Source organism: Oenanthe melanoleuca, chromosome 3, assembly GCF_029582105.1.
Source record: "Oenanthe melanoleuca isolate GR-GAL-2019-014 chromosome 3, OMel1.0, whole genome shotgun sequence".
Taxonomy (NCBI): Eukaryota; Metazoa; Chordata; class Aves; order Passeriformes; family Muscicapidae; genus Oenanthe; species Oenanthe melanoleuca.
In genome coordinates this window covers 93,600,621-93,626,616 of record NC_079336.1, presented here as the reverse complement: position 1 = coordinate 93,626,616, position 25,996 = coordinate 93,600,621, and the positions used below count along the sequence as shown (strand labels likewise).

The 25,996-nt window shown below is 41.3% G+C and overlaps 1 protein-coding gene across 1 annotated transcript in view; it reads right to left on the bottom strand.

Annotated features, from left to right (window-relative positions):
• The window catches only part of XDH (xanthine dehydrogenase), a 48,933-nt gene that overhangs the window by 9,629 nt on the left and 13,308 nt on the right, over positions 1–25,996 (bottom strand). Inside the window, exons 7-30 of the mRNA XM_056486458.1 lie at positions 25,322–25,390; positions 24,452–24,520; positions 23,916–24,002; positions 22,515–22,656; positions 21,837–21,929; positions 20,754–20,905; positions 19,837–19,930; positions 18,930–19,039; positions 15,995–16,179; positions 15,071–15,239; positions 14,538–14,627; positions 13,714–13,883; positions 11,217–11,340; positions 10,700–10,819; positions 9,099–9,195; positions 7,977–8,101; positions 7,167–7,300; positions 5,642–5,729; positions 4,965–5,051; positions 3,358–3,549; positions 2,746–2,891; positions 2,058–2,139; positions 1,419–1,514; positions 564–692 (exon numbers count right to left, since the gene is read on the bottom strand). Coding sequence (XP_056342433.1) covers positions 564–692; positions 1,419–1,514; positions 2,058–2,139; positions 2,746–2,891; positions 3,358–3,549; positions 4,965–5,051; positions 5,642–5,729; positions 7,167–7,300; positions 7,977–8,101; positions 9,099–9,195; positions 10,700–10,819; positions 11,217–11,340; positions 13,714–13,883; positions 14,538–14,627; positions 15,071–15,239; positions 15,995–16,179; positions 18,930–19,039; positions 19,837–19,930; positions 20,754–20,905; positions 21,837–21,929; positions 22,515–22,656; positions 23,916–24,002; positions 24,452–24,520; positions 25,322–25,390 — 2,850 coding nt within the window. The remainder of the gene's footprint in view (positions 1–563; positions 693–1,418; positions 1,515–2,057; positions 2,140–2,745; positions 2,892–3,357; positions 3,550–4,964; positions 5,052–5,641; positions 5,730–7,166; positions 7,301–7,976; positions 8,102–9,098; positions 9,196–10,699; positions 10,820–11,216; positions 11,341–13,713; positions 13,884–14,537; positions 14,628–15,070; positions 15,240–15,994; positions 16,180–18,929; positions 19,040–19,836; positions 19,931–20,753; positions 20,906–21,836; positions 21,930–22,514; positions 22,657–23,915; positions 24,003–24,451; positions 24,521–25,321; positions 25,391–25,996) is intronic.

Genomic DNA, 25,996 nt, shown 5'->3' with positions numbered 1-25,996 from the left:
TAAAAACAGCTTGATGGTTTTATTTTGCAGGTTTCACTTCCTCTTTTCTTTTAAACTGAGAATGGCCAGTACTAAATTCTTCTTTCTAAATGGAAAAATCACATACCCAGAAAACATATGCATTGGTAACTCCACCATGGCAGCCAGCCACGACTACGCCATTGCTACAACAGAACATTTGCTCTCTGCTGACCAACACTTAGAGCTTGTTAAACCATTTGCTATTAACACATGCAGCAAAATGCATTTGTTATAGATAAGGCTGCATTAATTACTTAGAAGCTGGCTATTTAAATGGATGCTTTGTTCTGCTCATTTTGAGCAATCTCAAATACTCTATTCTTAGAAGTACCAAAGAACAGAGGGAGAGTTTTGAATAACTTGAAAAAATATAGTCATTCACAATCTAATACCATGCTAACCATAATGTTATGAGGCATCCTTAGACTGGAACTGCCTTTTGATGGTTGTTTTCCCTAAGCAACAGATAAATACAGGAGAACTTTTCATGCCCTGGAGCCCTCCCCTGTAACCCAGTCCTTTAAAAAACTCAGCTTCCATACATGGACAGCCATTCCATTGATGTCGGTGCTGACGGAAGCGGCTGTCGGGGAGGTATTTGGGACAGTGTTTGTGCTGGTCTCACTGATGTAAATTTTGGAGGTGGGGACTCCCAGGGTCCTGCTAGCAACCTGTGGAGTGAAGGTAAACAATTGGTAAGCAGCACTTCTTATCCATGAGCATTGTCAGTCATTGATTGAACTGCCAGGACCCAGATTGCAACCTCTACTCTCTCCCACCATAAACTTCATTTTTCCTGCAGACTGAATTGTCCAGTGACTGAGAATTAGCCAGAACATTGTTATATTTGCATTTCACAAATTGCATGTGTGTGACCACATGCACTTTTGCCACAATGACAGACGTTCGCTTCACTATTATAAGACTAAATTCTTCTCTCAACTGTTAAAAGAACCAAAATATCAAAAGCCCTAGGAAATTTTCTTTTAATTTTCCTGCCAAAGGAATGTTGCTCCCTTAAGCCCTTTTAGCTACAAAAGCACTAGCATATACAGATATATATATGTTTTCAAAACAACCGATTTTTGCATAAAATTGATGAAAACTGTACTTTTATGGGGTGAACTGAACTTGCCAGAGAAGGTAAACTGCAAGCATAACCTGCATTATTTACATAATGAGATTTAAGATGATGAATAATCTAATTCTAATACTCAATTGTAATAATACCCTGGAAATCTAGCACTGCTGCTTGAACAGTGAAGAGGAATTAGTCTGATTTGTTACTCTCTGTGTGCACACAAAGGAAGTGTCAAGGTGCCTGAGGCAATACTGTCGGAAGAGTGTAATTGTCCTGAAAAGATGTCTCATTCAGTTAAGCCCAAATTCATTATTACCTGAATCATTTTGGTGTGAAGTCCTTGACCCATCTCAGTTCCCCCATGTGTAAGCAACACAGAGCCATCTGTATACACATGGACCAGAGCTCCAGCCTGCAAGAGAGAATATTACTCATCATAAATTAACTAGTGAAGTATTAGCAGACTACAGAGAGAATTCATTCAGAACTAGACTAAGGCTGTTCTTTGATGCAACTACAGCCACTTGTTTACACTTGTGGTAAGTTTGGTTTAATCTCACCAACTCACTAGAAGTTCCAATGACATAACAAATCCCAGACAGTATTTTCAGCTCAGAAAGCAAGTGAAGTAATCCAATCCTGCCCTGTGAAACACAGATGCACCCTTCACCTCAGCTTTCCAACACATCAGCTCAAACACAGGAGCAGTGTTTCTACTATTGAGAAAGGCAGGGAAATCAACCTAACACAATACCCTGGAAATGTAGCTATATTGTGGTATCTTTTGGACAGTATAAAACTGGTAACTGGTGTGGTGCTCATTTTGGATTGAGAAATATGTGCTCTTTCTTAACTAATTTACTACTTCTTCAAGAAGCTCCAGTTTGGTACAAATGTTGTTGGAGGCAGCATAAATCCAGCTTCCCTAGTGAAAGGGCAAATGACATTTACAGACCTGGTTCAGAAATGGGACAGTGAAACAGATGCCAAATTTGGTAGGAATGATGCTCATCCCTCTCTTTTTCCAGCGGTTCTGCCTGCAAGGAAAGAACATTATTCATATACCCAGGACCCTTTTATCATAAATTAATATTGTAATTCCCTCTGACTGTGCATCAAATGGAAATTAAATATCTGAGTATATCACTAATTTATCTATATCACTGATACAGACTGAGTTAATCACTAATTTGTATTAAAGAAAGGCTTTCTTTGTGCATTCCAACAAGAAGAAATTCCAGTTGAAGATGCTTTCTGTAAGTATTATAGAAGCAGTTGTCCATACTATTAACTGTTCAGTTGTATATACAAGCCAACTAAAAAAGTTTATAAGGCAGAGGAAAGCATAAACATATGGCCTTGATAGTCCTGTGAAAATCCTAACTGGACTTAACAGAGACCCTTTTCTTTGCTACAGTTCACTCACAAAATCACATAATGTTAGGTCTGATTCTGGCCTTATTTATGCTACCAGCTCACTGATAGACTTTTCCTCTGACAGTGAGCATGAAGGGATTTCAAAAAGAGAAATATTCAGAAGTCAGTCTGCAAATATAAGGTGTGACTTCACATCACCTGAGCTGCCAAGAGAACTTCAGATGTTAGTAGGCAACAGGTGGACCCAGTGGCAACACAGCACCTACTTGTTGAATTCTTCAATCAGTTTCTTCCTAGCATGATAGCTGGAGCTGGACAAACACTCATCCCAGCATCTTGGTAGAGTAAATCCCTCCAGCCTTTGGTTAAAATGAGTTGTGTCTCCTTCGTGGTAGAGATTGAGCTTCCGCACCTTCCCAAAGAGACACAGAAAGGACAGGCCAAGTTTAATGCTTTGGGCAAGGAGGGATGAGACCTAAAGTGTTCCTGATTTTACTTTGCTCATTTTACAAAGAGCCAAGGAGCAAAACAAGTAACAAACATACATCTCTTTAAGGGAAAACATGAACTAAGACATTAAGGCTGGAAATTTTCAGAGACTGGGTCTTGAGGCACATTGTCAGTAAGATTAAGGTACCTAGGCCTTTGGACTTTCTTCTTATCATCTATCCTTGAAGCAGATGTTATAAAATTGAAGCTACCAAGAAATTTAACTCAGCAGAAGATAATCCATGCTAGAATGTATCTGTCACACAAGTTTGAGATCCTGCTAGGAGCTCAGCAAAAGTTCTTATGCTTAAAAATTTTGTGTGTCTGGTGCAGTTCTCAGAGGTTGTTCAAAGGCAGCACCACCCTGGAAGGTGTCAGCGGGTCTGTACCTCCTCAGGGGGCAGGCCACACTTCTGAGCAAGGTCACTCATCCAGCACTCAGCAATCATCATTCCCTGGGGCCCTCCAAAGCCACGGAAGGCTGTGTTGGAAGGCAAGTTGGTCTTGCAAACGATGCCCACGCTGCTGACATTGGGGATGTTGTAGGAGTTATCCAAGTGTAACAGGGCTCTGTCCATTACCTGGTGAAGAAAAGGAATGCAAGTGGACACATTTTATATGAACTGGATGTCAGACTTCTCACCAGTGTCAAAACCAGACTGGAAGCTCTGAAGCTAATTTACAACAATCAGCACTTTCTCTTGCACCCTGCAGTGCTGCAGTCAACACAGCTGGATGAGCACTGAAGTGCAGCCAGAACTGCCTCCCAGGTGCAATGGAATGTCAAGTGGTGTCCTCCTGAAGGACAGGACAATAAGCACACTTCTCTGTTGACACTTATGGCTCTGGGACAGATTGAGCTTCAAAGTCCTTTTTTGGTCCTGGGCTCATGCTGAGTCAGACTGTTAGTAAATGCCATTAACCTGTCTGGAAGAAACAACTTTCTTTTCATTTTATTGAATAATCTGTTACTGGAAAAGAAGTCTTGCTGATATCAAGTGACTCATCACTGAGCTATGGCAGTAAGGACAAACATATGAAATAACTACTGAACTGCAAGATTTGAGATCTTTGTCCACTTATTATCCACATCAGGAAAGGGCCAGAGCTTCTTTCTGGCTTGTGTTTCCAGACTTCCCTTCCAGCAGCAGCACAGAAAGGACATTACACACAACCCAACCTTATTTCTACATGGTGCATTTTCCAGTCCCTGATTCAGACACAAAGAGACAAATAAATATGCTCTCAACAGGCCCTCAGCTTATGCAAAGATATCTGCCTGTCATTCTGCTCTGCCCAGCACCAGCCACATTGACAGCATCAAATGTGGTTCTGGTAGAGAGCTCTTGCAGTTCTATCCTGTTGAAAAGCATCCATTTTTGCAGGAAATTATCAAAGACTCAGTGGACTGGGGAAAGTGAGCTAGAATAAACCTGAGTGACACTTGGCTATTGAGTCGGTCACTCACATGACAGAAAAGGAGTTTTTTACTCATCAGTGCAAAACTTCTTGGAGACATACTCAGAACTTGGGCCCATTTTTTGTCCTCACTGCTTGTGAACACAGTGTTTGTTTTAGCCAGTCCTTTACAAGTGTGTTGATTTAGGCACCCTGCCCTGATCAACCTATTGGCTGGGATGCTTCTTTTTCCAAGCAACTATCTTTCTCCAGAACTGGGGATCTATCAGTCATCTTACATTGTGCAACAACTTTTCCATCACAGCCCTCTGTAATGCAGAGCAAACATTCTTGACCCTTTTGCTCAATCCCAGTTATTACAGCATCCATAAGAATTATGTGGCACATGCCAAGGCAGGTCAGTTGGCTCACAGAGAATTTGTAGAAGCTCCAAAAGGCCTTCAAAAATCTCTTTTCAGTCATGTCAAAGAGCTGCATGTACAAGCAATGCTGTAGGCAAGAGCTCTCTGAAGGCAGAGCAGAAGGTTGCAGAGAAACATACCTTCTGCTTAATTAGCCATCAGAAAACTTTACTTACACCATGAGATAGGTCAACAGAGTTGCCCCCATTGCTGTAGTATGACACCTCCAGACTCTTGACTTTCCCATTCTTCATGAATCCAACCTGTCAAGAGAGTGTCTCCTCAGTAATCAGTTTTCTGCAAAATGTTCTGGTTTGTGCTTGCCTCCAAAAACTGAATGGATCTCACACAGGCAGAGAGGGCTGACTGTCCCCAGTGCAGCTGAGGGAGTTCCTCAGTAAAGGGTTCCTGCAAGTGTCAATCTTGCTTCAGAGAACTCTTCTAAATTAAGTGCTGGCTGCTTATTATAGCCACAATTTCCTTAGCAGGTTTTTGCTTTCAAAGGCAGCAGCAGTTGGAGGGGGATTGAAGCAGAAAGGAAGTTAACAAAGCATATTGCTGTGTAAAGGATGTCTTAAAGGAATGGTCTAGCCTCTAAAAACAATGTGATTGTCAGCAGGGGCAAAGTCTTGATTGCAAGGAAGACAGAATTATTTATGCTGAGGTCACAAGAAGAGAACCATCTAAGGCTTTAACACCAAAAATGCTACAGCCCATCTGATCTAGCCAATTTACAGTGGGGGAGATGCAGTGTAAGAACCATAGCAGTGCTTTTTCACACTATCTTACTGCTCTCTGATGTCTCAGAGGACAGCACTGAGACCCCATGGATTCTCCTCATGTGTGTGCATACCTTGTACCTCCCCAGGAAGGGGTGCCTCCCACCACTTATCAGCATGTCCTCATCTCGATCCAGCATGCACCTCACTGCACGGCCAGTTCTGTGAAGAACACAGCTTTTAGGCAAAGCCTGGAATGCACAATACAGTTCCTGCACAAGATTCTTCTCTTTGCCTTTCCAGGGTGGCAATGGACAGTTAAGGGTTTAAACACCTTACTCTTAAGAAAATGGCAAGACTGAGGAAAAAAAACCAAAACAAACATCTCCAAAGTTGGGACCTGTTTGTGAAAACTCTTGCAAAGACTCCTGTATTTAAAAAATAATAATTTCTTATAGAGATTGATGCTCATAACTAAGCAATCACTATTCTTCAGACTATTTTTCAAGGCATTCTTTTGGCTTTGAAAGAGACAATGCCATAGGAATTATATAATAATGCTAAGTAAAGTACTAACTAGCCTTCAATTTGACCTTGTTTTTTATTTGCTTATTTATTATCAAGGAGGAAAACAAGGAGGAGGGTAGGAGTTGCTCTTAATTTTCTAACAATGTTGCCTTCCAAATGCCTATCTTCAGGTTGTACAAGTATCTAGTGAATGTCATAGATGTTATTTTGTAACCTCCAGGATGTCAAATTGTGTATTGGCTGGCAGAAATAAAGAGAAGAAAAGAATGCAAATATATTACTGATTAATTAGAGAAAACAGGTTGTTTGCTCAGAATAGAAAAAAATGAAGTCAATTTAAAACCAGGGTTTCCTCTTGGCTGTTCTCATCCAAAGGTATTGTATCAAACTGCTGCTGTGTTGCAAGATCCCTCTAGCACAGCCAGCAAGGGCAGTACTGGGAAGGGCAGGGTACAGGCAGGGCAGAAATGTCATCTCAGAGGCCATGTTCACCCAAAACCTGCACAGTTAAACCTGAGCCCACAGCAAAACTCCAGAAACCAGGAGCACATTTCCAGTCTACTCTTCACAAATGGTTGCAACCTAGGTTTTTCCCTGAGCTTTCAGGGGTTTGAAAAGTGTGGGTTCCAAGGCCTGCCACCATTCCTAGGGAAAAATCCAAAGAGGGAATTTGCAGAAGAACAGACTAATAATGATGCAAGACTTGTGTAATAGAGTTTTGAATAAGAAAGGGATGCTTATACCTCTATTAAACAAAAAAATAAATAAATAAACATGGCTGGTGCCAGATTTTGAAATGGTTTGGGGTGAAGTGAAGGGGAGAGGCCCATAATTTTAGAGACAAGAGCTTTCAGAGAACATCAAAGGAATAAAGAATAAGGAGGTTTTCCTCCTTCACAATTAAAAGCTGACATTCCCACATAAACTTAGCCCCTCTGGTCAGGTTCAATCCCTCCTATGAGCTAAGAACCCATTAGACACCTCCTTTAGGAAATCCCAAGCTTGTTATAAGTTGTACAGTAAGAAGATGTAGAGAATACTGAAAGTGCTCCAGCTCAAATGGTGCTCCACAAAGAGGCAGCCTGGGACAGTCTGAAGGAAAAATCTCTGTTCCTCAACAAGGAAACTTACTTGAAGGCTGCAACAGCCACTACAGATGTCAAAATAGTACTCCTAGTCTCTTTTCCTCCAAATCCTCCTCCCATTCTTTTCACTCGAACCACAACCCGATTTGAAGGCACTCCCAGTGCATTAGCAGCAAACTCCTAAAGAAAAACAAAACAGCAGGACATGTAAGGAGCTCAGCTGGTGTTAAGAACTAGATGCCAACACATTGCCTTCCTGAAACCATTTAAACAGTGCAAATATTGAATTTGATGCAATTGGAGCCAGTAAACCCAGCATTTGATCTCTGAGGGGGAAAGACACAGTGCTGCAGCACACAGGGCCAGATTCAAGAAAAGACTGATACAAGATGAGGTTACCAAGACACAGGTCTCATTTTGCACAGGGTTTGACATCTATACCACTCTCACTTTATTGAGAGACTTTTGGACAGTCTTGGTGAGCCATAAACAGCCCAAAGACACCCCATAGTGCCAGTAGCCTCTCATGGAATGGGAGAGTTGGTGCACAGCCAGTGGTTTCACCACCTCTCTTTCTGATGTGCCATTCAAGCATTATGTCTCCTGAGCATGGGACCCTCTCCAGAAAGGGCTAAGCATGTAATCGCTCCTACCAAAGATGCATTGCCAACAGAAATCTCTGTCACTTGAAAGCAGATTCATGACTCCAGCAGGATGGATAAAGACTTTAGAGCCCATACACAACTCAGCCTATGTGGTTTTCTAATTGAAAATAAGAACAACTATAATACAACCATTAATCTAATCTGAAACCGAGAAACAAATGCCTTTTAGGCACCAGGTTAATGAGAAGTACCTGTGTCTTCGTTGGGTTTTGGGTTGACACAAAGAGTTCCATCTCACCATCTTCTCCCTTTGGCACAGCCAAACTACAGTGAGTTTCCAGGTAGAAATGCTCCTGACCACCAAGGTACATCTCTCCTATAAAATTGAAAGAAATGTCCCATAGAAAGGATGTCCCTGGTGTTACAAGGTGTCTCCCATCACATGTTGCCTACAATCTACTGCCTTTTGTATATGCTTTAACTGACAACCCTTTGCTTTGCCCAGCACTGGATATCACTAGCTCTAAATTGATACTTCTGGTTCAATGTTTAAAAAACAACAAAAAATAAACTCAAAAAAAAGACAACAAAACTCAGCAAAAATCCAGACATGCTACCTTTCCACTTTCTAGAAATCTTAATTATAAAATGCAAGTGGCTGGCATTTCAAAAACAAGTCTGTGCATCACACCATTGATCCAGCATCTCCCAAGATGCAGCATTTAGTGCCTTTTAATAACACCACAGAGATAAGAATAAAAATGAATCAAGTATAATCTAGCTGAGTAGACAAAATGCAAGGCTACAGGCTTTGAAGCAGGAGAACAAAAAGAGAAACCCAAAATGCCTCAAGATGATCAAACTGAGAATCAACTCTCTATCACTGCATGTGGCTTTTTGCCAGGACATCTTACCTGGCAGTGCTGAGGGTACAATTTCCAGTCATGCTACACACAAATAAATGTCAAAAACAACCCTCTTTCTCTGTCATGGCCCTGATCTGTTCATTGTGTCCCATTTGCCCAAGATACAGCCATACACCAGATTAAAGGAAATTGGCTGTCTGTAAGATTTAGACCAGACTATATCTGGACAGGTAAAAATATCAGGAAAGAATATCAGAAAGAAACCCTTTGTAGAATATTTGTTCAAGAAAAATGTGACCTTTCATGGAAAAAAGAGTGTTTTCTGGGGGCACAGCTGGCAGAATCCAGGTCTGTTTGAAACAATAAAATTTGTATACCAGTCCGAAATGTTATATGAAATTAATTTAGTCCTGCAAGCCTTAGTCTCTGTATCATATGCATAAAAAGGAGGCTGACAGCTTGTCACAAACTCTACTGTTTAAAAGAACTATTAATGCTTATTCCCACCTTCCAAAATGTGATCAGATTCTTCAAATCCTTTCTTCACATCTCCCTTTTTAATCCTCTTTATATCCTTAAAGAAAGATTGTTTCTCAATCGCTTCCTGGGAAACAGAATGACACAATGACATTTTTGTCTAAGTGGAATGAAATCAAACCTTCCTCTAACTGAAGAAGAAATATCCAAGATAAAAAGCACAAGAACTTATCAGACATTTTCTATGGTAGTAGCCAAGAGAGTTGATCAAAAGGGATACAGAATAACTTTTGGCAACAAAGCAATTTCACAACCTACACTTGACAATCTTAAGGTACTCCTTGTACTCATTTTACATTGTGGACCCAGAACCTTAAGGCCTGTAACCACCAGAGCTATAACTTACAATTGATATTAACTTTTCTCTGTAGCCCACAGGGTAGGAGAAAGGAAAATTTAAAAAAATAATAATTAAAAAAAAAAGAAAGATAGAGAAAATGGGATCTCTCAGATAAGTGCAGAAGTAATTCACTAAGGGAAGTTTCACAAAGTATTTCCCTTTTGCCAAAACTGAAGCTTTCCACAATGAAAAAAACCTCCACTGAATATCAAACAACAAAACCAAAAAAAATCCAGCATGTTTTTGGCTCTACTCTCATGTTCCCTGGTTGAATAAACAACTAGAAGCCTCAGTAAAGGCAAAGGTCTCACACATTGTTTGTTAATCCACAAATCACACAAACAACCCAAAATCTCTGTCCTCAGATGACAGTACCAATGTCTGTATGAGACAGTACACAGACCCTATTTGCATGAATACAATTCACTTTACAAAATTCATGGTACAAAATACTGACTATTAAATACATTTCATTAGAATTAGATTTTTTTCATTAAAATCTCCACTAAAAATGGATTCATAAATTTTTGTCAGTTCTAGAAGTGAATGCTGTGTAGATATCATTTGCTTTTACTGTCTCAGAAGGAAATCTTGCCAACAAATTTTCTAGTTAAAAAAATAAAAATGCATGAAATGATGACACACTTTTGACATGAATTTCTTCAGCTTTGAGAAAAGCCACTTAAAGACTGTGCCCATACAGTTCACAGCAGGAAGTGAGCTCCTGAAAATTAATTTCATCAGCTTAGAAGCTAGACAAGTGGTCTGCAGAAATCTCAGAGAAACAGTGCAGTGACAGAGCTAGAAAAGACATTTTCACACCTTATTATTGCTTGTTGTAAATGAGAGAATAAAGAGGGAATGGATATCAATTTAGCCAGCAGGGTCACACCAGAGAATATTAAAAGCAAGCTTCTGTGGTAAGGATGTAACTCACAGTAACCCTGTTTATTTAAATAAATTTCTGTTGAGCACCATAGTATCTCACTGAGCTCGGTTTATTTGTTTCAGCTTTAAATAGCACAGAAGAAGTTAATGTACTGTAAATCAGTAGGGCACCAAGGATGTACCTTCTTTATATTTAAATACACAAATTATTCCTTCTATCCATATCCTGTTGCACCCACAAACACAAACAAAACCTGGGGTTAAGCTACCCACATGTGTGAGAACAGAACCAGACCTCAGGGGGACCTGAACCAACTGCAAATGCAGAACTGAGCCACCTTACCTGAATTGTGACAATAGGTTTAAGTTCTTCATACTTAATCTTCACAGCTTTAGCTGCTCTCCTGGAATGTTCCTGTGTGTCTGCAAGGACTGCCCCGATGATATGACCCACACAGGTGACCTAGAGGCAAGATTGGGACCCACCATCACTTGGGGTGCATGTTTGCAGTGACAAGAGACTCATGATTAGTCTCTTTATCTATTCCTTTTATGCAGTTTGTTCAGACAGTCTATTAAAAATCAGCCCAGGGAAAGTAATCACAAGTAAATTTGGACAGCAACTGAGTGAGTAAGCCTGTCCCAAGGGGTTGCAGCTTAGAGAAGAATTGTGGAGATAACACAGAGGAGAGGGGCACATGGCAAAGGGATTTGGGCTTTATTGAATTTGGACCAAGATTTCTATTGACCCCAGTGCAGTTAGAATTATCTCTGTATAAGGTAGAGGACTTGACTGGACAGTATGAGAAATGTTATCTCCCCAGCAGCACGACTGAAAAAGGCTATTTTCAGCTACATACCACATCCTCAGCAAAGACAGTCTCATCATTAGCGATGCCAGTGACGTTACTGCCAGGAACATCCTTGGCAGAGACAAAACACACAAAGCCTGGAACACTCTGAGCTTCAGATGCATCTACAGAACTAAGGGAAGAAGGAGAGACAGTGTTATTTCTCATTTTTTCTTTGTGTAAGTGATTATGAGATTCTAATACATTCAGGCCTGATTCCCTCAAGTTTGGCTATGCCATGTGAATATCATGTGAGACACCATGAGAAAGTATAACATATGAGACTAAAATCATTTGGGATCAAAAATGTTAATCCTGACTGTGAGATGGATTGCCAGCCTGCTTCTTTGGACTATGTCATACATCTTTTCCCCAAGACATAGCTGAACTTGATCCAATTGACACATGTACTAAAGATTCTTTGATGACGAGTTGGTGTTAGTGATGCTGTACCTCCACTGTCTCAGCTGCCATGACTCCTGTCACGAAGGCAAGAATTGCCTGGCTATGGATAAATATGAAATTTTAGTGCAGACATGTATCATCTGCCATAAGTGAGTCAGGGAGAAATTGTTGAGGATAATCATAAGGAAGCTTCAGGGTTTTTAAGAGGATGTAAAAGAAGTAATGCTCAAAAAGATAAAAATCTTCATTAAAGGCTTTCTTTGGTAATCAGCAAAAGAGATATCTAACTAAAACGCTTGTCTCCTTCAATCACATACAGATTTAAAACTCAGTGACAAAATAACTAAAAACAGGCAATATAATTTAATTTTTATATGGAGATCTTAGTAATAATATATCACAAAAGACTTTCAGGGTCCTCTTGCAATATTCTGTACATCAGCTTTACAGAGTAAGAGTTGTGAATAGAAGGCTTTGATTTTGCTGACTGAATGATTTATTGCCTTCTGTAAATTGCTGCAATTTTTTCAGCAACTTGTTTAGATTCCTGAAACTTTGATATAAACTATGCCTGAAAGCAGCTGCTAATACATCCCAGTGAGCCACAGACTTTTTTTAAAAAGACATTAAATGTATGAATGAACTTTCCCACATGAACCCTTAGACAACAGGAACTCAAAAAGCTATTTTTCTTTGGAAAGTTTTCTTTTCTGTGTTTCTGCAGCAGTAGCTCAGAAACAAGCCCCTAACACTTTCTCTTAGTTGCAAATGCAGAGGCAGATGGTGTCTGATTTACACTTGGTGCTCAATATCTGACTTGGATGAAGTGGAAGTTTTCAGAGTCAATATTTTGACTGCCAAAATCATAGGTTGAGATACTTTTATCCCCTGATTAAATATTCTACTACTTCCTCTACAGAATGCTACAGGCTCCCAGCCTGAAATATGTGTACATAATGCAAATGCAAGAGAATGTGTACAGCAACTTCTAGAAAACACTGCATGTTGTGGTCATAAACATGGATGTGACACTTTATCTCCCCATCTGCACTGGTGGCAGTAACAACACTTAAGTGTCTGCACTGCACATTGCAAAAACTAAAAATTAACTATGATGACAGAGCTGTTTCTTTCATAACCTGGGAGTCAACTACTACATCTGTGCATCCATGACCACTATGCTGCCCATGCCACAATGGGAAAGCTTTGGACAGGAAGCCTAACTAGGCAGGAAGTATTGCCTAAGGAATGAACAGCACATTGCAAGGCTGTTGAGGATGACATGAGCCAATAGCCACACAATGTCCCATATCAAAGCAGCTGAGGGCAGATGAGAGCCTGCAGAGCCACCATCACATAAACAAAATTAGGGTTTGTGTGGGGCAGCAAGTCCTGCAATATGACAGCACTAAAATTCACATGAAATGGCATTACCTGCCAGGATTGGCCTTTAGGTGCTGGTCATTCACCATTGTTATAAATTAGGTACCAGTCATGCCCTGGATGGACCAGATGTTTTCTGAGACAACTGCACTTCCAAACACTGTCCACCCTGCTACAGCCAAGCACAAACAGGGCTACACCTCATAGCTGAAGCCAACTCACAAATGACTTCTGCTTTGCCAGTGCAGGCAAGCACTGTGTAAGGCAAAACCCAGTGCACACAGCTGACTCACCAGCAGGAAAGCTGGTAGAACTGCATCTTACAACCTAATTTTTCAGGGAGATAGAAAATCTTCAAGCTACACGCTCAGGTTAGTGATTAAAATGACATCTCAGCCTCTGTGGTGCTCTCTTACCCTGTTCCTTTTTAATCCTGCATGTCTAAGAGATGAAGAAATGCAAAAAGTTTGGCCTAGACTGAGGGCTTTTGTGCTTCAGCAAAGCCCAAAGTTGGGTGTTGGTTCCCTCACATTCCCACTGACACAGACTTACAATGCAGCTGTCACACACACAGCTCGCCTCCATGTAAGTATGCAAGGAACTGGAGTTCCCACCTAAGCCAAACCCTTTCCCTCACCCACACCCTGACAGATTGATGTTTTCTAAGCCACCAGGCACTGGATGCTTCCAACACTTGGAACTTAGCAGTGACACTTACAGGATCTTAGCATGGGCCTTAGTGCTGGTCACCAGCGTTAGGTACAGCTCATTCTCGTAGTGAGGGATGTCATCACAGTACACAGCTTCTCCACTGGCTTGTTTGGCTGCTGAAACATGCACCAGAGGCCTGCCCACCATATCTTCCACAGCCTGCCCCTTGGGCACTTCCTGGAGTAAAACACAGGGCTGACTACTACTGGCTTGGGTGGAATGGGATGGAAGCATTGATAGGAGAGCAAAAGGCACTGTGAGACATTCTAGTGAATGGGGAATGGGGTGGGGGCTCAATCCTGTGTGAAAGGAAGGTAAACAAGATGTCACAAGATGTGGCTACACAGTGGGGAGCTGTAGGGAATGAAGTGAAAGGAGTTTGGGTTTTGAAATTGCTGTGGAAGGGAAGGGTTTGATTTCACATCTTGCACAAAAAGGTTCAAGTTCTGAAACTGGATTCTACTCTCAAACTTGAAAAGAATAGATCACTAACAGAGAAATAAACATTCTGAGTGTGAAGCCTGAGAGATGCCAAGAAAGGCAGGCTATAACTGGGGAAAGCAGAAGGGGAATTTCAGTTTGGATACAGAGCTGGCTACAGGAGGAAAAATGATTTTTATAAAGCTCTCAGCACAGTCCTGGGCAATGACAGAAAGAAGAGTATCCTAAAGTGAGGAAAGGACTGAGACCCAAATACAAGCTTCACACATGGTATTATAAAAGTTTATGTGATGACCATACTCAGGGAGACAAGAATATAAAAAGCACAGTTTGAACTCTAGAAAAGCCTGCATCTATGCCAATACTGCTACTTGGAAAGCTGCTACTTACTTGGAAGAGCTGGGCATTTGCAATGGGATCTTTGTGAAAGAGCTCTGTAGCACTGATGTAGTTCGAAGGGATGGGCTCACTCACAGTTTTCTGCCAGAGATATATTAAAGAAAATCACCTTCCAATTCCTTTCTCACTTTCCCTAGTAGCTCAAGATATTTTCCATTCTCCATCTCCCACTTATGATAATCCATAATCTACTGAGTTAAAGGCTCAGGGCTCTGTGCCAAGAGCAACCACAGAGCCACAAGACCACTTGTAATGCAGCAAATGGGAGAAGTCCAGGAATCATCCTGTGAACCCACTGAGCTACACCCTTCCACCTCAAGGGGAGGGTGCCATGAGGAAGCAAGTGGGAAGATACAAAAGTCACTGTCATGCAGCAGTAGAGCAGCTCTGGCAGCTATTGCAGCATGGATTTTGTTATCAGGTGGGACTCTGCTCAAATCTGAACCTTCCCCATGCCCTTCCCCACCAAAGCAGCACAAGGAGGTTTCTCCTTCCCCAAATCTGCCTTCCCAAGGAGCACTCACAGTGCCACTCTTGCTCAGTTTCTGAAGGACTGTCAGGTAGAACTTGAAGAAGAAGCTGAGGGTGAGCGTGCGTCGGAAATCCACCATGCCCCCAGGAGCAGAAGGAGACAGGTCCATCTCACCCGACAGCAAGCGGCAGGCATCCTGCAGCAGCTTCTCATTCCAGTCTCTGCAGGGGAGCAAAGAGACCTTGTTCAGACCTAAAGTCACCAGGGCAGACTAACTCTTCTGACACAGAACCACAGAACCAGCTGAGCTGGAAGGGCCCATCAGGATCATGGAGTCCAGCTCCTGGCTTTGCACAGAACACCCCAGCAGTCACACCATGTGCCTGACAGCACTGTCCAAATGCTGCTTGAGCTCTGCCAGCCTTGGTGCTCTGACCACTGCCCTGGGGAGTCTGTTCAAGTGCCCAGCCACCCTCTGCATGAAAAACTTCCCTGATATCCAACCTAAACCTCTCCTGACACAGCTTCATGCTGTTCCCATGAAGCAATAGCCATCAGTTCTATCTGTTAATAGCCCATGTGTGTGCTTTGCTGTCATTTTGGGCTCATGTTACCCTTCCTAAAGATATGGCAAAGCTATTGCATGATAAAAGCACTTATTTTTCCACCCAATTTGAAATGAATCCAGTTTTGTAGATCATGAACACATCCAGCTTCTATCCACTTCAACTGATGAGTGAATTTAGCTAAAAAACGGCTCTCTGAATGAGAGAATGGATCTTTGAGGGTAAGGCATACTGGAGGAAGCAAGGCATGACACAAAACACACAGCTGCAGAAGCATAACAATACTTCTTCCCCTTTCTCCCTTGATGCACTTTTAGAGAAGATTTAGGATGTTTTAAATATTTAAAATGCTCCTGTAAAAATCATCACAGTGCCATTAGACAGTCTTTTTATCACAGAAAACTTCCTACCTGCCAGTGAGCTCCTTGCAAGTTTTTAGTGCCAGGACAGTGGTAGGAGCCATTCCTCCATAGCTGAGCTTTATCTCCTCCACTCGGCTTGTGCCATCTTGGAACAGGACCCTCATCCCACAGTTCACAATAGCAATGTCATCCTCACGACGGGAAGCCTGCTTGAAAGCTGAGAAGTATTCACCCTGGAAGACAGAAAAAGTACTTCTTTATTTTCTACCTTGGCCTGCTTTGGATGTAGAAGCTGTTTACCTATCTCTATGTGCACGAGCTGTTCCAGGGAACAGTATCTGGTTGATTCATTGTGCAGGGCCAATAAGGACATGTTTGTTCAGGCAGCACTGCTTATTTTCACATAATTCAATGACTAATTCTAATGTATCAGTTCAGTGGTTGTTACCCAGCCTAGGACTGTGGGGGAAACAAGCTTTGACATATCTACTTGTACCTGTCACATTTTTCCATATCTCAAGAGAAGAATCATGACAGATTGTTTGTGCATAAATAAAACTATAGTTTCTCAGCAAATTTTTCTTCCTCCCAAGCTGCTAAGATGGAAGTCTAATCAGTAAAACCTATATCCTAAACCCTTCCCCTTCAGAAGTCTTTGAAATCTGCAAGAGCTGAAACCAGCAATCACAAATGTCTCTCAGTTCTAGAGTAGACCAGACTAGTTAATAAAAGAAAATATAATCTGGAAATATATATATACTGGAAACAGAATTCTCAGTTACTATCCTGGTCTCCACAGAGCGAGGAAATTCATGTAAATGCACCAGCAACTACAGAGCACAAAACTCAGCAGCTCTCTTACGAAGAGTGGCTGCAAAGATGAGATTGACACTCTGCCAGGATGCACTGTGAAATGGTGACACCCTGGAGTCACAGCACGGTCAGTCCTCCCACCTGTACTGCAGGTGAGGACAAATTGCTGCTCAGGCACCCTACAGACTAAGAGAGGAATCAGATCTGATGTCTTTGCACTGCCCTTCTGGAGAGTTTTTTGACAAGTTTGTTCTCTAATAGCTCAGCCAAGTGACTCCACACAGCACGGCAGTCTGCTTCATTAATTACTTCTAATCTGAAGTGGACAGCAATTCTTTCTCTATCAGATAGAACAATTTCTCTCCTGTTGACAATGACAACAGTTTCACAAGAGGCCCCTTTTGTGCATCAAGGACTTCTTACTGGAGATATAACTGAAGGATGTGCTTCATTTCATGAATTCAAATAATTACTCAGCAGCCAGCAGATAATAGCAGAGGAGCATCAATAACATCCTTCCAGTGAGGACATTTCTGCCACTCTGCTTGTTAAAACAATTAGCTTTCAAAGAGGAGAAAAAGCAGCCTCCTCTCTTACTGCATAATCAAGAGATTTCCAATAACATGATTGCAACAAGAGGGCAATATTGCCTTCACTCCTCACAAGACACCTTCATTTTCTTCGTTGAAGAAAAAGATACTCATGACCTTTCCTCACTAGGAGTGTAGGTAAGTGAACCATCACATCATATGCCTGCCTGGGTCTCCTGGCAAACAACAGAGCATGTTATTCTTTCTGCTGTTTGACCAGTTTTGATGTGACAAGTTACATGAATGCAAGACATAACACCAGTTTCAAACAAAGATGAACCAAAAAATTCTATCTAGCTGTGTGCTGAAACAGCCCTGCTTTCATTCATGAGGAAAGCATAGTGGCAGAAAACTTTACCTGCTACATGCCAGCACCTTCAGACATGCCCTGAAGAACTTCAGCCTCTTTTGTGAGCAAAGATCAGCCAAGAAACCATGAAGCTGAGAGTTCAAAAGTTGTTTTAGTTTTTCAGATCAATGAGCTGCATATAACCTACGGCTTAAGCCACTGCCACTGCTTGTAAACTTTTGTTTGTTTTGTGAAATTGCCATGAGATTGCCAATGGAAAGCACTGTATTCCTCCATCCATAAGACAATCTCACGTGTGTTTCTCATTTTTGGCAAAAAGTGATACTTTTATCACAAGAATGAAGAAGAATTGCTCAGAAATAGATGGAAAACCCTTCATAAATAAAATAGGTTTGTTCCTTTAGTAGTTAAATAAAAAAAATTGAGAGGATGGACAAGGGATTTGTTAGCTCTCTCCCATAATACAATGGCATTTCAAGCAAATCAGTGTTTTCCATTTGTAAAGAAAATGAGCCACCATACTGCAAATCCTTGGATCTTATGACTTGGAGCCACAAGCCCTAAGAAGGTAAGTACCTTCACAAGCATAAAATTAGTCTGGTGCTTTCAGGCCTAAAGGAAAAAGCAAAGTTTTACCTCTTAGACACTGAATCAGTTGTGGTTTATGCTGCTACAGCAGAGAAACACCCATTGTTCCATTTGAAGCAAGTTGTGCAGCCTCATTTGAAGTTGCAAGTCCACATGGCAAAAATGCTCTAATAGCCAATCTTTGTGGTTTACATCTTGCAAGACAAGAATGCAGAAACTGAGCTTCCCTTTCATCCATACAGACTTTTCTCAATTTCTTTTTCCATTTCAGCTCACAGAAATTAAGCAGGAATCTTTGGCACATTGACTTCATTCTACATCAGAAATTGCTAAAATCCTTTTTGTTCTACTTTTCAAGCAGAACTTCTGCCTCTGGGAACATCACTTTGGCACTTTTCATCATTACCAAATGCACTCAAAAAGCTTCAGATAATAAAGTGAAATTTCTCTTCCTTGCACTAGAAAGGCTTAGTGTACTTTATCACAGAGCCCTGCTTTCCTTGCTTGTGAAAAATAGTGTGCTGCTGGATTTTCTCCAAATAATTCACTTGCTTCCTGGTCCACTTGGACTACATAAGCATTTTGGGGGTCAGTCAGGAAAAAGGTGCCTAACTTTGAAAACAACACACAAATAACAGCATTTTAGCTTCACAGAAAGTGAAGTTCTTTCTTACAAGCTTACCTTTTTGCTGTAGGGTATTTCAACAGAGAGTAGTATTTCTTCAGGCTTAACTATTGTCTTTCTGTAGCCAGTGAAAAACTTCTCATCCATCGTGACAGTCCTTTTGCCCTCTGTAGAGCAAAGGGACGTCAATGGTGAAGAAATGAAGAATGGCAATAGCATGTGTGGAAAAGCCTTCAAACCACACAAATCCCTCTTGATATGATATCTGATTTCATTTTCCACTCTCTTTCACCAAATCAGGAAAATCTTTCTCAGATTTACTGTGGTATTTATGGAATCTATGACAGTTTCTAGGTAAATATTACATTTTCTTTGCACAGGTACTGATCAAAGAGACATCCTTCTTTATCGAATTAAAGCTTAGCTTCCAGGTGTGCCAGTTTCCAACACTCCAATGAAATCCCCCTCTTTCTCTTTTCCATAGTCTGCACATAAACCAGCACTCAGTCCACTGATCAGAAAGTCCACTAACTTCAAGGATCCTACTTTTTAAAAAAAAATCCTAAGAACAAATAAAAACTGAGATGCTTGGCTTTCTTCTTAGAAAAAAGAAACAAATTTCAGTCTTTATCTGAATAAGCCAGAAGGATTAAAGTAAGATAGTGACAAACTATTTCATGCCTTTTATTTTTCATCAATGTACATCTTCAACCAGCTCTTCACAAGGATGTGTCTGTAAGTATATACACAATACCAGAGATTCCATCTGGCATAGAAATTTTTTAGGAAGCCAACCTTATGTCTAGCTTTAGGACTTTAGCCTCAAAAGGTGTGAAAACACTGAAGACTCAGACTAGTAATGTAATTTCCACTCTCAAGTTCTGGCCTGACCTAACAACCCATGGCAGAGGACTGCTGACTATCCCATTCCCCTCTGTGCCACAGGGAAATGTAAGTAACTTACCTTTTGATACCAAAGTCAGTTTGCTTCCACTTGCCATTAACACAGGATTTAAGTCAGAAATTGGGCTTGCTGTCATTATGTTCCCACCGATAGCCTAGAGTCAAAATAATGCATCAGATAAATATTAAAAATCTAAGTAATTTTTGGCCTTTAATTAATTGGGAAAGCCTAAACCCCATAAAATCAGATGCTGTCTCAAAGAATATTAACATTTGCCTGAAACAGATTTAGAACAGCATTTTGTTAATGCATCAAGACTACCTTATGCTCAAACCTCCTATGCACAACCATGCCAAAATTCAATCACTGTACCTGCTATTGAGGGAGGATCCATGAAACTAAAAAAAGGTATTTTCAGTAACAATCAGGAACCAAGGTTTTTGGCTCCAAAACAAATGTATGGCACAGTGTCTCGTGGAACAAAAGTTCTTGTTTGGTATGTTAGTTTAACTGCTTGCTTGATTTTTGTTAGAGCACATGGAGCTTGAACATACCCTCCCCTTTAAAACTAGAGGAAAATTTGCCAGATCTGATACATTAACACTGTGATTGCCCTAGTTGTCATGGAAACACCACACACACCTGCTTCTTTGAAGTTTGTCCAGCACTCTAAATACCTTTTTTGTTAAATTAGCCAAATCTCACTACAGTTCCCCCCCAGTTGGTGATAACAGCAGTGGAAGACCTGGACAACTGGCCTGTTTCCCTTGCTTGCTCAATGCGTGACATCAGTGCAGCACAGACACCAGCTGAGACCCCACCACCTTCTGGGGTTGATTTTTGTGTGCTGGTTTCCTTCCCAAGGTGTGCAAACGTTCTCCTGTGAGATGCACAGGGCACACCAGCACTGCATGAGGCAGGGCAGCTCTTTAGACTGAGCTTTTGACTGCAGCCCCTGGTGCTCCTGAGTCACTTACAGCAACATTCCTGATCTGTGGCCCTGCAAACCAGCGCAGCTGCTCCAGGACAGCCTGGAAGATCTCTGTCTTGTATGGAGGAAGGTCTGCCACAGCTTTTCTCATCACCTCCTCCACTGACTTCAGGGTACAGGCAGCGCCGATGGTGACCCCTGTAACAAAGGAAAAGAACTGTTGGTCTCCAAAATTGAGGTACAGAAGGACAGTTACTGTGTCTGCCACTGAGTTCAATTAGACCTTCAGTTATACCAGACTATTTAGAATGTACTGCATGTAAGCATCACATCCTCAGAACAAAATTCACCTTTAAACCACAGCTCATGCTGGTGCTGTCTCCCACATGACAGTAACACACCACCCTTTTGCATCAGAGTATTATTAACAAGATTGGCCTCCTATAGGTATTAGTTTGTCCTTTGAGAAGTGAACTCCAACTCCTTTCCAGTTTCCACACTTTAAATATCCTACCAGACATTGGGCCACATGCACTAAATTGTCCTAGGTACTTCTATTTGTAAGATTGACCCATTTCCATCACAAAGCTAAAGGCAATGGAATTATAGAATTGTTAAGGTTGGAAAACACCTCCAAAGATCAGAGTCCAGCCTCTGACTGAACACCACCATGTCAGCTAAACCACAGCACTAAAAGTCATGTCCAGTCATTTCTTGCACACTTCCAGGGGTGGTGACTCCACTACCTCCACAGACAGTATTAGTCCAGTGCTAGACCATACTTTCAACTGAAGAAATTCCTCCTGATGTCAATCTGAACATCTGGCACATCTTGAGGCAGTTTCCTCTTGTCCTGTCACTTGCTACCTGGGAGAAGTGACTGACCCCCACCTTGCTACATCCTCCTTTCAGGGAGTTGTAAAGAGTGATAAGGTCACCCCTGAACCTCCTTTTCTCCAGGCTAAACATTCCCAGCTCACTATTTTACGTATCACTTGGTTTCCTGCATGGGAAAGGTATAACACATACAGAAAACAACATTTAATCTGGGGATTTTCCTTCACAACCTCTTTATTATTCCAGGGAGTTCCCACTCACCTCTCAGGTTTTCTGCCTCTTTATTGCTCACCTGTTTCAGTGTGCTGAACAGCATTCATTTCAGGGATCCATGCTGGTGCTATAATCACTGGATACAGCAGGTTCTTTAACCTCATCTCGATACCTTAAGGAAAAGACACTATTTGGTACTTATGTGATATGGCTACTGTTGTATATAATCCTTCAGGAAAGAAAAACTAATATAATAAAACCTCCAGCATTTAGTAATTCTTTCCTGAACCAATTGCTCAAGACAACAGAATTACTAAATATACCTGAACTCTTCTCCTCAGCACTTATGTTTGCAAAGGTATCTATTTGGTATGAGAAGGCAGTAAGATTTCAAGTCTTGAGAGTTTTCTTACTGGAAAGTCCTTCAAAGCACAGCTTTCACAACTGAATTAATTTGATTATGGGGACATTTTATGCTGCATCACTCCCCCTCATTTCAAAATTCCACAATATAGCAAAAAGGCTCAGAGATCTGGACTGGCTTTTTTTTTTTCAACTGACATAGCAAAGAATGAAGAAAAACATTCACTGTGAGATTAATCTACTTGAGAAGAAAATCTGTTCCTACATACCACCTGAAAATAAGTAGCTTTTTTAAAGCAATGACATGAAAGAGGTTTCCACTTGTGCTGTTCTCACTAAATACTTAATAGAAGGTTTTCCATCTGTCATAATAAGCATCAGCTCTTTCTCTTACCCACTTCTGTGTTGCCCACAACGAGTTTGGCATTGGGGTACTGGGATTTGAGAGCCACCAGTTCATTGAGAGTTGTGGGCTGGATCCATGTCACACGCTCGCCTTTGAAACACATCAGCTTCTGCTGTTTGTTACTCTGAGTCTGCAGAAGGGAATTCAGACAGAGCTCAGCCCCTACATCAAGCCAAGAATCCCTCCTCACCTGCTGCCCATGCCTGTGTCATTCTGGGCTCCATCTCAGCTGAGTTACTGACAGGGGGCTGGGATATCCACTGTTGTAGGCAGCTTGCCATTCCCCATCTTTCTGCTAGCACTGATGAAAGTCTTTCTCATGCTGACAAAAGCTGTCCCTTCCTGATACTGCCAGGTGCATCCTTGCTGCCACATCTCCCCAGCAAGATCTGTGCCAGCAAGCTCCATCTGACCACGGTTCTGGCACATGCCCATGGCTTCAGTTGCTTTAATGGGCTTTCCATTCTCATCTCAATCCAAAAATGTCAGTTTTCAGCACTGATGAATTGCAATTACCTGCTAGGCAAGGTTCTGACTCCCTTTTTAACTACTTCATCCAGTGACCAAAGAAAACACAAGATCAACCCTTGGGCAGGAGAGCATCTTGGAGAAGAAAGAGAGAAGCCCTATCTCAAGCTGAATACATCTCATTCTATGGTCTAAGGGAACCTGCTCATGCTGTAGCTCATGACACATTTGAGCTGGCTGCAGCAGAAGAATTAATGATTGAATTTCAGTTGTTAAATGTGAAGGAAGCTGTAAATGCGTCATGTGCTGGATTAGATTCCTGGCTGGGACACATTGCTTAGGGGGGAGGATGCCTGAAAAAGACAGGAATGAAACATGGAGAGAAACTAATTTCACCTAACTTTTAATGTCATTGTGAGCCAACCAACTTTTATTCCTGCTACAGTGAGGGAAGTTTTTTGAAAAGACAGTTATTTGAGATATGTATTCAGGTACATCCTGTAGTTCCTACTTCACTTCCTACACTACAAAGGGAACACAGAGAGACAAGCTTAGATTTATCTGTATTTGATGTAGAAGTTCACATCTGACCTAGTAAACTGACATTTGGATCTTAGCTACTGTTCCACCCCCAGACAGGCAGTGACTTGGAAGGAAGGCAACCCAAGAGCAGAGACACATATGGTGAAAACCAGAAAGAAAGCCAGATAGCTGGAACCAGCACCTGACCAGCATATTTCTTTTAAATCACCCTGGCAAAAATACCTTCTGTTTTATAAAACAGGGAAGGATTAATGCCCGTGCATTTTCTTTCATTAGCAGTCATTTTTCCCTGCCATTTCCTCAGGATAGAATCACTCAAGCCTTGTACAGAACAACTAACCTAACAAATCACTGCTACTTCTTTCTGAATGAACTTACCATTAATTCTGGTGGGAAGATAGGCTCCTGTGTGGGATCCAGTGGCTGGAACTCAGAGGAATTGAACAGGCTGGAGGATGTCATTTTCTATGACAGAGAAAATGCAAATGGTGGCTAGGGATTGAGGAGTAAGCTCTCCACATACAACCATAACACATTCCTCTTTCTACTCAAATCCCTGTTACTATTTCATAGAGCAAAATATAGCAAACACAGCAAAATGATGCCACCTGATTCAGAATTTAAGGTTCTTCAGTTATTTCTCTGATTCCCCTGCATGTCTTGTCAGAACCCTCAACCCTGAACACAAATATGTTTTTGTCAATCAAAAGTGACATCCCTTTCACATTGGAATGTTAAATCATGTCAAATATACCTTTTCTGAGATAAGCTCTCCTGACCATAAGTATAAATTAGTCTAAATTGCTTTGCACAAATATTGCTAAAATAGAAGTATTTGGTTTGGCCATACAACAAGCCAGAGCTAAACTTTAAAAAGAAACAAAGGAAAAACTACTAGTTGAGAGGCACCTTACCATACTGTCTTCTTTTCCATTCATGCAGCAGCCTGGACCATTGGCTTTTCCTCCACAGCAACCTCCATTCTGGAGAAGAAACAAGCACACTTCAGCTATTCTAAACAAAGTCAGAACAGTGCAACTTTTACAGAATATAGTCCTCCCCTTTCATCAATCCCCGGATTTCAGAAATTTTAGTAATATTTTTTATTAATACACTGCTTCAAAGGAAGGACTCCAAGCAGTCTTAATTGTTGGAGTATTCCATGCAACACTGGATGCTTCTTAAAAAACAATCCACAGAAATTCCCTGGAAATTTCTGGTAAAGAATATCATTATATTCTTTTTTTCCTAAATTAATTTTATACTCACATATCTTATGCACCAATTTCTTCTTTCCATTCCCTCATTTGTTTCGTACCTAGACTGGTACATACAATGTGTTTAACTTTTTTTCCCTCCAGATATTGGAATTGGAATATTGTACAGTTTTGGAACAGAGGAGGAAATTACTTCATTCATCATTGGACAGCAAGTTTGGGAAAGATCACAGTGGGGAATTTAGACCTGTTTTCACAGAAAGATGTATCACATCAGAGAACCAGCAGCTGGTAACACATTGCTTACAGTTGTCACCATGCTATTTCACAGAAGGGTTGCACCTTGCAGACTCAGAAGGAACACCACTGTTTTAACACCCATGTCAAGATGGCTATTCATGCTAATCAGGACATACACAGTCCCAGCATTTTCCAAGAGATAGACAACAAACACAGCTCAGAGAGCTCTGAGTATCTGCACCACAGCAGAGCCAGATAGGTGACTAACACATCAAGGCTCCAATGCTATATGAAAATTGAGGTTATGGGTTTTAACATTGAGCTTACCATGGTATTTTCCCTCCCACTACGACAGCATCCTGTGCCATTGGCAACTCTGCCACAGCAATTCATGTCCTGTGGGAAGAAAAACCGTCCTGAGAAAAAATGTGCAAATGCCAAGGAAATGAAATAGGTTTGATTCCCTTTTGAGAAAAATATCCAAAGCAGAAGGAAGAAGACAACCAAGCAGGTGTTTCTCTTGCCAATGGAAGGCAATATCCTTCAGTGTCATGCCCACTGTACTGATAAACCTCTTCTGGTTTGGAACTATTCTGACCATTCAACCATTATCTCTGGAGCTGTGAGGAGACACCCAGAGATGACTGAAAGGGACAAGCACATACAGTACACTACCAGTACCCTACCACCAGGCAGACCATTTGCCTTCATTTTCAATCTGACTCCTATTAGATTCATTTCTTGAAATGCTCCTTTACTGGGAGAGGCAGGAAATAGCAGATGCCTGTTCACATTCCACTTGCTAATCACAATTTTGTCGATCATTATCAGTGGTCAGCAGAAACCACTGCATGTGCTATGTAGAATCCCTTCCTCTCCCTGGCATCTCTTTTTCAGGGTGAGGTGCCCTCAGTGCTTCCCTTATGGAAGTCAGATTGCCACAGATGTGATCCTTGTTCCAGTTCTCTGAATCTTCCATTCTGCTATACCCTGTTAGAGATG